General features: G+C 38.5%; 1 protein-coding gene across 1 annotated transcript; it reads right to left on the bottom strand.

Moving 5' to 3' along the window:
• Positions 1 to 235: 235 nt before the first annotated feature.
• Positions 236 to 11,370, bottom strand: SWI5 (SWI5 homologous recombination repair protein). Its single transcript, XM_072431539.1, has 6 exons — positions 11,366 to 11,370; positions 10,156 to 10,293; positions 8,975 to 9,023; positions 6,937 to 7,058; positions 2,750 to 2,844; positions 236 to 1,146 (listed from the first exon to the last, which is right to left on the bottom strand). Exons 1-6 carry the CDS (start codon positions 11,368 to 11,370, stop codon positions 1,082 to 1,084), a joined length of 474 nt encoding a protein of 157 aa, XP_072287640.1. The 3' UTR covers positions 236 to 1,081.
• Between the last annotated feature and the right edge of the window lie 894 nt (positions 11,371 to 12,264).

The following is a 12,264-nucleotide window of genomic DNA, read 5'->3' as shown; positions in this document are numbered from 1 at the left end:
GCAACGCCGGGTAATCAGCTAGTCAGTGTCTCTCACTCTCTCTTTGCTTTGTCTCCAATAGAGAAATTCCCTATCTGTATTTGTATCAGAGCCATATCGATAATGTAACAGCCTTAGCTAGTAACTATTTACTAAATATTTCCCCCTTCTTGTAGTGACTGACTGGAGTGATGAACAGAAGTAGCAGATTGCACTTATAGGCAGCACCAAATAAAAGGAATTGTGGTATCAAAAGTATAGAACAAACTTTATTAAACATAAGAACATGTTAAAGTGTCCTTATTTTTGTACATGCCATTGCACTGTTTACATAGAATTTCCTTTTAACCTTTCCTGTGCCGATTTTGGGGTATAAAAGCAATTACAGTGTATGTAGAAATGAAAGGATAACTGTTAAAACCTCTGTCACGGTTTTAAATGTTGTCTATGTCTCCAGTAGGTTTATCTTCTCCATTCGTACCCATTTTACCTTTGCCAACTCACTCACTGATATTTGCCTTTAAACACATTTTTTACTCCTTGAAGCTTATGGAAATGTTCTGTTACCAGGTGAACTGGAGCCAATTCCTACACAGGTCCTAAACTACAGATACCTATAGAAGTGTATGGGTATGCAAAACAATAGACTTAGGTCATCTTTGGCAATTAGCCTTTCCTAGCAAGGCTAGTTTATGTGTAAGCATGGATATGAAGTAAACTGGTTGATTATTAGAGGTATTGTTCATTGCTGTGAGTTATGGATATGTCACATTGTGGAAGTTTCATCTGGTTTGATGAGGAAAATGGACTAAACATACAGACATTTACTGTAACATCTCTCAAGCAAAGGAGTTTGTCGGAATACTGTCTGGAATCTCATCAGCTGGCTTTAAACAATTACTATGTGTTTATAAGTCACAGACTTCCAAATTGTAGTACAGAAAAAAAAAAAAAAAAATATATATATATATATAATGAATGGAACATTGTTAGTTTAAACTTGGTCCTGCAGAAACACCTTTTTGAAAAAGAAAACAAAAGCTCAAAAAGTCTACATGGACGGAATACATAACAGCTCTGAGAAAATATCCTGAAGTAGTCTTCAGTCTTCCACGTCCATCCCCAATTCTGAGTACAGGTCTTTGGAGGTGATGCCGCGAAGAACAGCTATTTACAGGAAACAATAAAATGTCATCATTGTAAAATATTTTTATACCTACAGAAAATGAAAACCATGAGGGCTTAACCACCATTTGCAGCAGTAATGAGCCAAAATAAACAGTGCAGGGGACTATGGATGAATTGAGGTGTCATATTTGAAGTAGATCCCCAAAATAAATCCAAATTGCACCACAATCTGAGGTTGCAAAAAAAAAAAATGCAAAAGTAGATAAAAATTAATGAAGTGCTGGTTTTCTCTGGGTGCTAATGGCAGCAAAAATCTTTGCAATGAGCCCTGTCACAGCCACATACATTATTCACCAAGTGTGCATGCAACCAGAGGAGACCTGTAATAAGCAGCAATAAGCAATATGCAGACGCTACATATCTAGTAAGAAAACATGGCTGCTCCTATGTACAGATGCAAATAAAAACTATATTGGTTTTAAAATGTTATAATGAAAAGTCCTCGTAGAACAAACAGCATTGCATGTAGGCTGCCTGAATGAAACCAAAAATCCCTGGAAATGTATAAAAAAGGGCTAAATGTTGTAAGTGTGTGTGTGTATATTTCCAGAAGGCAATAAGTATGCAAGGGAGCAGCAAAAAGGGAGATAAGATATATGTTGTCACCTTACTCCATGCAGTTGAGTTGATTAACCACCTGGGCGTTACACTGATGTCTAGATTTCTGTACCAAAAGCGGTTTGAAACACACAATCATGTAAAAAAAAATGTACTTTTAATAAAATCCCATCCTATTTTTTTTGCATAGAAATTTTTGTTTGTATTGTGGGCTTGTAATTCTTAGGATTAACTCCCGGGCATGACAATTATATTTATTTATTATATTATAATCATAAATTATAATATAATACATAAATAATAATAAACAATAATGAAATAATAGACAACAATGTAATCTAAAAATAAAATTAAAAATGTACTTTTATTTTTATTTCATGTTGTGTGGTGTTTTTGTACTGTAAAAACCATTTAAAAGCAGATTACATTGTAATCTGCTTTTAAATTTCCTTCCCTGACACACCCCCATACATCACCAATCACATCACCTGGAAGATGACTCATCCTCCTAGTGATGTGAGGGGGGATTTCCCTGCCCAGCTCACACAGACACAGACAGAGACGCTGGAGGTTGCTGCGGCTGGCATCTCCGAAGAGATGCACAGCACAATGCAGGATTTCTGCATTGTGCTTCACATCTCACTGCAGATGCCAGCAGCAATAGCAAATCTTTTATTTCTGCTAGAGGAGCTGCGGACACTGGGTAAGTATTTCCTTTCAGTTGTAATCCAGTCATACAATGTACAATTCAGTTGTAATTGTCATACAATGTATGACAATCGGATTGCAATATAACATTTGTTTACATTTAACCACCTGGTGAGAAAAGTTCGGGGTTAAAAATAATTGCAACTTTTTTTAGCACGGAAAAGTTCGGGCTTAACGGTTGGGAGGTTAAGTTGCACACCTTAAGCTGATTGTCTGTGGTTATAATGAGTATTTGTAGTAAGCAATGTAGCCCAACACAAGCATTAGCCAAACTTTTAAAAAAAGCATATTAAACCTCCCAAAATGAAAGTCTTACCTAAGCGGCCCATTAACATCTGTCCTGTATCTTTTAACTCATTGTACTCATGAAGGAGAGAGATGTGCTTGTCTAGCTCTGCTAGACTGTAGCCTCTGCAAACAATGAAGAAAAAAAAACAGACTTTTATCCTCATTTTTTATATGAAAAAAAACAAAAGGTAAAGAACAAGCAAGTCAGTAGAAGTCTTTACTATGTGAGGGGAAATCCTGTCTTAGGCTGAAACAGGTTTCCCTAATATAGGATTTTTCCTTATCCTCTGTTTTGAGGACAACTGGTAAGTTTTGGATTTACTTTACAATGACAATAGTTAACAGGACAAACAGAGAGGGTGAAAAGAGTGAAGTAACCTGACAGATTCTAACAATTTGACATGCTATGCATAATAAAAAAATGGCTACAATTACATAGTTACATAGTAGGTCAGGTTGAAAAAAAGACATAAGTCCATCAAGTTCAACCACTAGAGAAATAAACATATCCCAGATATAGTTGGTCCAAAGGAAGGCAAAAAAAAACCCTGGTACAATTTGCTTCAACAGGGGAAAAAAATTCCATCCCGATTCCATGAGGCAATCGGATGTTCCCTGGATCAACAGTCACTGTTATTTTTTATTTTATTTATTTTAAAGCCCTAATACTCAATTATATTCTGTGCTTCCAGAAAAACATCCAGCTTTTTTCCTAAAACAATCTATTGTAGTTACTGAAACTACTTCCTGAGGGAGTTGATTCCACATTTTCACAGACCTTACAGTGAAGAATCCCTTTCTTAGCCGGTGCTTAAACTTCTTTTCCTCCAGACGCAAAGAGTGCCCTCTTATTTTTTGTATTGATCTCAGAGTGAATAATGGGGAAGAGAGTTCTCAATATGGAGCATATATATATTTATACAGGGTGATCATATCCCCCCTTAAACGTCTCTTCTCAAGGAAGAATAGATTCAGTTCAGCTAATCTCTCCTCATAGCTGAGCTCCTCCATTCCTTTTATTAATTTAGTTGCCTTTCTCTGCACTCTTTCAATTCCACAATGTCCTTTTTGTGAACTGGTGCCCAAAACTGGACTGCATATTCCAGATGTGGTCTGACCAATGCTTTGTACAGGGGCAGGATTATGTCTCCATGTTTGCAGTCTATTCCTCTTTTAATACAAGAAAGTACTTTACTAGCTTTAGATATTGCAGCTTGTCATTGCATGCTGTTATTAAGTCTATGATCTACCAGAACCCCCAGATCCTCTTCCATTTCTTACTCCCCCAAATGTATTCCCCCTAGACAGTATGAAGCATGTATGTTGTTAGCTCCCAAATGCATAATTTTACATTTATCTATATTAAATGTCATTTGCAACTTGGCTGTCCAATCAAACAGTACATCCAGGTCTGCTTGTAGATTATAGACATCCTGTATGGACTTAATTCCATTACATAGCTTGGTGTCATCTGCAAACACAGAAATGGTACTTTTAATCCCAAACTCTAAATCGTTTATAAAGATATTAAACAGTAAAGGTCCCAACACTGAACCCTGGGGTACACCACTAATAACCTTAGACCATTCAGAGTATGAATCATTAATTACCATATTTTGTGCCGTATAAGACGCACTTTTTCTTCCCCAAAACTTGGGGGGAAAACTTAGTGCGTCCTATACGACAAATGTGTTATAAAATAACTAAAATAATAAACTCACCCGATACCCGATCCTGCGTGTGTCTCTGGCTGCATGCAGCGTGTCTCTTTCTCTCCTCTGCCAGCATCGTGTCTTTTCCTGTCTGTAAAGCAGAGCGAAAAAAGTCGGCACAGCGCCACCTGCTGTTCCCTGTCCTAACTGCCGTACAGTGGAAAAAAAGCACAGAGTGATCAGAAAGGGAATTTGAAAGGCACAGAGTGATCAGAAAGGGAATTTGAAAGGCACAGAGTGATCAGAAAGGGAATTTGAATGGCACATGAGTGATCAGAAGGGGAATACCGGTATGAATGGCACATGAGTGATCAGAAGGGGAATAATCTTTCAGAATCTTTTTTTTCTAGATTTTCCTCCTTTAAAATTGGGTGCGTCTTATTTTCCGTAGCGTCTTATATGGCGAAAAATACGGTACAACTCTCTGGATGCGGTCTTTAAGACAGTTCTCTATCCATTTACACATGTTCTAAGCCTTTTCTAAACCTATCGACCCTAACTTGCATTTTAACCATCTGTGGGGTACAGTGTCAAATGCTTTAGCAAAGTCCAAGTACACTATATCAACTGCTATACTGTCTACCTGTTTACTTACTTCCTCATAAAAAGAGAGTAAATTTGTTTGACAACTGTCTTTCTTGAAGCCATGCTGACTATCACTTATAATATTATTTTCTAGCAGAAACTCCTGTATGTGGTTCTTTATCAAACTCTCCAAGACCTTTCCAACTATGGATGTTAAACTAACGGGTCTGTAATTACCTGGTAATGACTTTGCTCCCTTTTTGAAGATAGGAACCACATTGGCCTTACACCAATCCATCGGTACCTTGCCAGTGACCAAAGATTCTCTAAAAATTAGAAATAATGGCTTTGAAATAACTGAGCTTAGCTCTTTGAGGACACATGGATCATATCAATTCTGAGCCATTGTGACTCATTAAAGGCAGTGACATTGCAATTATAAATTTAGACTTGAGCTCTGCCATTTTCCTTTGTGTACACAGAACTAAAAAAAAAAAGTGTTTAGTAAATCTGTCTAGTCTTTATCCCCAGTTACCAACCCAGCGACATCCTTTAAGGGGCCTACATGCTCAGATCTGATTCTGCACATTGTATCTCCTTTTTACATCTTTTGTTATATTCTTTATAGGTTTCAAATGATGAAGGTGATCCTTCGTTTTTATATTTTTGGAATGCCCTTTTCTTGTACCTTATGGCTTTTTTAACATCAGCTGGGAGCCTCATGGGTTTTAATTTTAGCCTCTTAAACCTATTACCCATTTGAATATAATTTTCAGTTTGCTTTTGTAGAACAGACTTGAAACATTCCCATTTCTGTTCTGTGTAATTTGAGGACAATATTGTCTCCCAGTCCAAGTCACAGAGAGGCGCCCTTAGTAACAGAAAATTTGCTTTCTTAAAATTAAATGTTTTTATTTTTCATGTTTTTGCTTCTTGTTTACAGCTTACATTAAATGAAATCATATTATGGTCACTGCTACCCAGATTCTCTTTTATTTGCACATGTGTGATAAGCTCTGCATTGTTAAAAAGAACTAGGTCCAGCAGAGTATCATTTCTAGTTGGGGCTTCTATAAACTGACAAATTTCCTCCCTTTTGCTGTTCCTGTAGTGCCATTACTCCAGTCAATGTCAGGGTAGTTGAAATCTCGCATGATTAACACACTAGCACTTTTTGCTGCTTTTTCTATCTGTGCTAGTAGTTGATTTTCTATTTCTTTCTTAGCACTGGGGGGGCCTATAGCAGACTCCAATCATTAATTGTGTGTTATTCAACCCCATCCCATAATGCCTCAACCCCTGCTTGTTCCATCAGATTTTCTTCTTATCCCCAATCTGCCCTACACTAGTGTCTAACCCCTGACTAACCTTTCTGCCACCTTATTTGACTATCCCATCCCCCTCTGTCCTAGTTTAAATATCCCTCCACCATTCTCCTAAATCTTTCCCCTAGCACAGCAGACCCCCTTTCATTTAGGTGCAATCCATATCTGGCATACAAGTTGTACGCCAATGAAAAGACAGCCCAGTGCTCTATGAACCCAAACCCTTCCCTTCTACACCAGGACTTAAGCCATGTGTTTAGCTGCCTAAGCTCCCTCTGCCTTTCCTGTGTTGCGCATGGTACAGGCAATATTCCAGAAAACATAGCCTTGGAGGTCCTTTTCTTCAGCTTGAAAACTAGTTCCCTAAACTGATTTTTAAGGATCCTCCACCTTCCTTTTTTATTGTCATTGGTTCCAACATGGACCAAGACAGCTGGGTCCTATCCAGCCCCTTCTAGTAGTTTGTCCACTCGGTCCACCACATGCTGAACCCTGGCACCAGGGAGACAGCAAACCATTCGGTTGAAGGTATCTGGGCGACAAACTATTCTATCCGTCTTCCTGATCATAGAATCCTCTATGACAACCAATTGTCTTTTCAATTTACCAATTGTCTTTTCGCACAAAGAATGAAGATTAGTATACAAACATACTGTGCTTCCAACTGTGCTATTTCTTTATCCAGAGAAGCCTCTTTTTCTGAAAGTTCTGAGATTGCCTTTTCCCAAGTGTCTTCATTGTTTGCAGCTGATTGGCTGATATTAGGTTGCTGAACCTATTGGAACAATACAAAACAGATGAGTGGTAAAAAACGGCTCACATTTAAATAGACTAGAAGTCTTGTCTATAGAAAACAAACAGCTTTCAGATGTATCTTTTCAGAAGGAAAAGAAAAACTACAATAAACACACAGTAACTGCCATGGCGAACATGACCAGTGTTACAGTTAATAATATTAAGGAACTTTTGCCTAAAGAAATGTTCTAGTCATTGTCATTTTCACATGTTCTTTGTTACCAACTTTTTGACTGCATTTCATGTATAAAAATATAAAGTCATCATCTAGATCCATCGGTATATCAGAGAATGTGTTCAGGATTCTTGCCACACAAATGCCGAGATTCCAGGATAAGTCAGATAAGGAGTGATTCATTTTGTGGACCTGTACTTAAAACATAAAGTTTTGGAATCTAATAGGGCAGGTGTGTCCACTTTTTTGGCTTGCGAGCTACTTTTAAAATGACTAAGTCAAAATGATTTACCAACAACGGTATTTGGACTCATTACTCCTGTGCGTGGTACAGTTTATTCTGAAAGGCAGGGTTCCGCAATCTACTCGCCCTACCTTTACAATCTACCGGTAGATTGTAATCCCCATGTTGGGCAACCCTGTAATAGGGATTCATTAATAGTTAAATGCAACAAAGCTATTAGTACAAAACTGTACATTCAGTGTAAAATTCCCTATTAGAAGTAACACAACACATCTACACATGTGTCTATGCAATGTCTCTTCTTCTAGCCTCACGGATGGTTGTCAGGGCTGTCTTAAATTTTCACAGGCATAGGCTACCTATTGCTTCCTTAAATTACAAGGCTGCACAGGAAATATCATTGGGGAAGAAGGAACACAAAGAACTGCCTTGTCATCCATAACTTGCCATTCTTTATCAAGAAGCCCACAATGCCTACACTTATGCCACTCCTCTATGTGACAGTGGTGGAGAATTCTGACTGGGCAATCAACCCCCAAAGGATGCATTGTGGAGAGGTGGAGAACACAACACATGTTCCACCCATACTGGAGAGACATGAGATTTTTTCAGAGTGCAAATGGTAATCAAAGAAATGTGGAGGCTGTCAGCTGGGGATTTTAGATCTACTCTATGCATTTAATAGGCTTGTTCCAGAGATACCCAGCAATCACGGCTTCCTTTGCACATGCCAGAACAAAAAAAACTCCTGTGCACCTGCATGACAGTAACAATATGTCATCCTGATCTGGCCAAGCTGAAGATTAGGGTTTAAAAGAAAAAAAGAAAGAAGATGGAGATGGCCCTCATGGGATTGTGATAGGAGAGTATGGATTGGGCAGTGCTACTATAGTGTTAATGGGAATTTTAATGAAATAGAAGGTGAGTAATTTTTTTAAATGGGAATCTTCATGAAATAGAAGGTGAGGTAGTTTTTTTAGCAGGGGCGGTTGCTATGATGCTATAATGGTTACTAAGGTAAACAAAGAAGTTTCTGGAGTAGTAGGCTATAAATAGAATGTGAGGTAGGAACAAAAAATTACGGTAGAAATCACACTATAGTAGCACCAATTGGGCTTAGTTCCACTTTATATCTGCTGATAATATACAGAATTCACTGGCAGTTGCACTCGACCACCTTTTGACCCAATTCAAGTAGGCATGCATTTTTTTAGACTTGCAAAACAAAAGTGGCCTAACAGATGTTATCTGATCTATATATCTTTACAAGGGTATAGAATCATATGAAAGAGAGGCTATACTTCCTGGGGTATCACCTAGGGTGTGTGTGTATATATATATATATATATATATATATATATATATATATATACACACACACACACACATACACATACATACATACACACAAACACACACACATACATATGTACACATTTTAAAAATTAGGATGCCAGTCTAAAAAAAAAGAACTTACTGGTGACTTAAATAGAGTGTTGACATTTTTTCGGTTTCCTAGGGGTGTTCTAGACAAAAAAATGTATGATTTAGGTATTATAGAGACAGTGGATATTTACATATGTTGTAAAAAATGTGATTTAAAGATATGTGCAAACACTAGATAATTGTCACTCGAGACAAACAAACATGATAGCCAGCAAAAATGTAGCGTGTGTACGGCAATCCCCTGAAATCATTTAGTAGTCTGATGTAATTTCCAATGGGGGAGGATGCTGAGAGGTGTCTGCATCCCATCCCCATAGAACTGAACAGCACTGTGTGTACAATGCTCATTTATTCTACGGTATCTGGAGACAATCACAAAAGATCGAATACATTGACAGAAATTTGTCTCTCTACATCAGGGGGGCATGTGGGCATTCAGTACTGCTGGAATAATGCATGGGCCAGGGATGGGAACCCATGAGTGTTGATTTTCTGTAACAAAAGTGGCACTGATAACTTATATATCTCAAATTTGTGTAGGAGGGACAAGGGCATGCAGAGAAGGAGCAGCCAGGAGCTCCTGGGATGCGTGACGTAGGTATCCCAGTAGACTTCTGTCTTAATTGCCACGGCAACAGAAGGAGCTTCACGTTTTTTTTTATTTTTTTTTGATAAAAAAGGGTATTGCAGGACAAAAAAAAAAAAGCATTAGTGCTTTGAAAAAAAGGGTTGTCTAAATTAAAGTAAAAATTTCAGTTTCCACGTTCACCACTGGTCCTATGGTTAGTTTACCATAAAATATACAAACAGCTTCTGCTAGTGAACACGTGATAAGCCCTTGCGCAGGCACAGAAATCTTGCTGCACAGTCAAAATGTGGCCAGGATCTCTATAGAATATTGTTACTCAAATGAATGATGCAGAAACAGAAGGCGCCAACGTTTTTATGATTTGAAAGCTGTCTTGAGTTATGCTTCCAGTGTTGTTATTATTATAATGTATTCATATAGCGCTGACATACTCCAAAGCGCTGTACATCGAGTCATGTCACTTACTGTCTCTCGGTTCACAATACAAAGCCCATGACTATAAATGTTCAGAATGCTACACAAAACATAAAGATCTGAGGTTAAGAAAGTGCTATGCCCCCATGGATGATCTTTGACCTAAATTTACTATATTATTATTGTCCCTGTCTGCCCCTCTATCTCACCTGCGCAGACTACTCCTCTGTCTGGGGGTCACAGCAGAATGCTCCCTCTGGGGGGTTCCCGTGCTCCTGGGTGATTCCAGCCTACAACAGCAGCGTTTACTGCCAGTGCTAACAAAAAAAACTCCCGGCGAAAAATAACTGCCAGGGGGCGTATACCAAGGGGTGTGTAAAATGACGTCATCGTCAGGAAAGTTTCACAGCTCTGTTTGTGTAATGAATGCAGCACGTCATGTACTGCAGCCTTACATCTCTCCCAGTACAAGCCCCCATATCTCCTGAACAGTATGTCTTACCAATCACCTTTATTAACTTCTAAAATATAGAGTTATAATTATAAAAACTAGTGAAAATTGAACATCAGGGTTGCTGTTTACAAAGTGTCTAGAAGCATGAAATTAAACATACAAAGTAGGGACCCCTAGGTTCGCAAGGAGGTGCGCACCCCAAATTTATACCGACCTGTTACAAAACTAGAAACGTCATACTACACTACCCTGTCCCCTTCCCTACTTTGAACTCCATTTTCTCTGGACCGGGGAGATGTACAAAACCAAAAATGTAGGTGCAAGTGGGGGACACCTGTGGCTAACACCCACTAAAATGTCATCATTAGGCCATTGTCAGGACTCCACCCATCAAAAAAATCTACCCTGTTACTCATTGCTGGAGGCTTCTAGCACCTGAACCCCAAATTCCCAGGAATGGGGAGGGTACAAGTCAACAAAATTAGATGTACAAGTGGGGGACACCTGTGGCTAACACCCCCTAAAATTTCATCATTAAGTCATCGCCAGAACATAAAAACTCTGCCCATGATGATAACCTCAAACCCCTCTAATTTGTTCTCCGATCTCCGATCTGAACTTCAGAAATATACCCCTTACGTTGGGTTGGTTTGCACGGGTCAACACTCTTAAAATGGATATACTTCCATAGTTGTTGTATCTGTTTTAAACAGTCACAATCTCTATGCCAGCCAATTATTTATGTAAATTGCATTCCACACGCCCTGCCCATGTAATCTCGGTATTACATGGCCTGCTAATTGGGGACTCCAGCTTTGCCCCTCCTATTTACACGCGATATTGGGAAAGAGACTTGGTAGGGTTGATAATTGACAAGGAGTGGGAGAAATCCTTCATACTTACACATAAACTTGCATTGACGTTTAAAGTTTTATCTAGATGGTACTGTTGTCTGGTGGACTTACATCATATTTCCGTTCAACAGTCTGATAGATGCTGGCGTTGCCATACACAAAGAGGAACACTACTTAATATCTGGAGGGAATGCCCACCTATATTTCAGTTTTGGGGCTCAGTAATCCACTTGTTTAATAGCTGTACTGGGTCCTCGGTCCCGAATATTCCCAAAGTAACACTTCTTTCAATGATCCCGGGCTCTCTTAAACTTATTAAGAAAGGCCTCCTACGTCATCTTCTCACGGCTGCTAGGGCCTTGATCCCGCAATCTTGGAAACAAGAAGGGGTTCCTTCCATAAGAGATTGGGTTTTACAACTCAAGAAAATACGTCATTTGGAAATGATAGTGGCAGAGGATAATGACCACACAGAACAATGTAAGTTTACATGGTCCGCATGTGACTGGTTTAATGAATCCCCTCAGATTCAATTACATGTTGGTCATATAATTTTTGGTCCTGATGTTGAGAGCCGTCACCTAAATGACCTCTTTCCCCCTTTAGAATACTTTCCCTACCTACCCACTTTCTTCCCCTCCCCCTCCCCCACTCTAGGGCTATTTTGTTGTTTGTTGATTGTTATATCTATGCTTATGATTGTTAATAATTTTCAATATCAATAAAGGGTCCAGACTATAGGAGGCCCTAATGTATATATTCACGAGTTGGCGATACCCTTCGCTATTGTTATATTCATTGTTAGGTGTGTTTATATTTTTTTTCCCTTTTTTTTAATATTGCGGGCCAACACCATATGTATATAGATACCAGGTTCTGGTTTTATCTCAAGATGTTTGTTGGATCCTGATGCTATATCGTAAACTATGTTTTTTGTTTTTTTTTACATACAATTGTTACATGTATTTTTGTGATATGAAGAAATTTTATGAAAACAAATAAAAATAAAT

This window comes from Pyxicephalus adspersus, chromosome Z (assembly GCF_032062135.1).
Source record: "Pyxicephalus adspersus chromosome Z, UCB_Pads_2.0, whole genome shotgun sequence".
Classification (NCBI taxonomy): domain Eukaryota; kingdom Metazoa; phylum Chordata; class Amphibia; order Anura; family Pyxicephalidae; genus Pyxicephalus; species Pyxicephalus adspersus.
Note: the sequence above shows the minus strand (reverse complement) of the source record. Positions and strands in the feature narration are given on the sequence as shown.

Bases quoted from the DNA above. Each gene is read 5' to 3' on its own strand.
- SWI5 (XM_072431539.1), bottom strand. The intron at 9,024-10,155 runs GTGAGATAGAGG...TTTTTTGTCTAG, and splicing joins CAGAGGAGTAGTCTGCGCAG to AACACCCCTAGGAAACCGAA. The intron at 2,845-6,936 runs GTATGTTTGTAT...CATTGTTTGCAG, and splicing joins ATAGCACAGTTGGAAGCACA to AGGCTACAGTCTAGCAGAGC.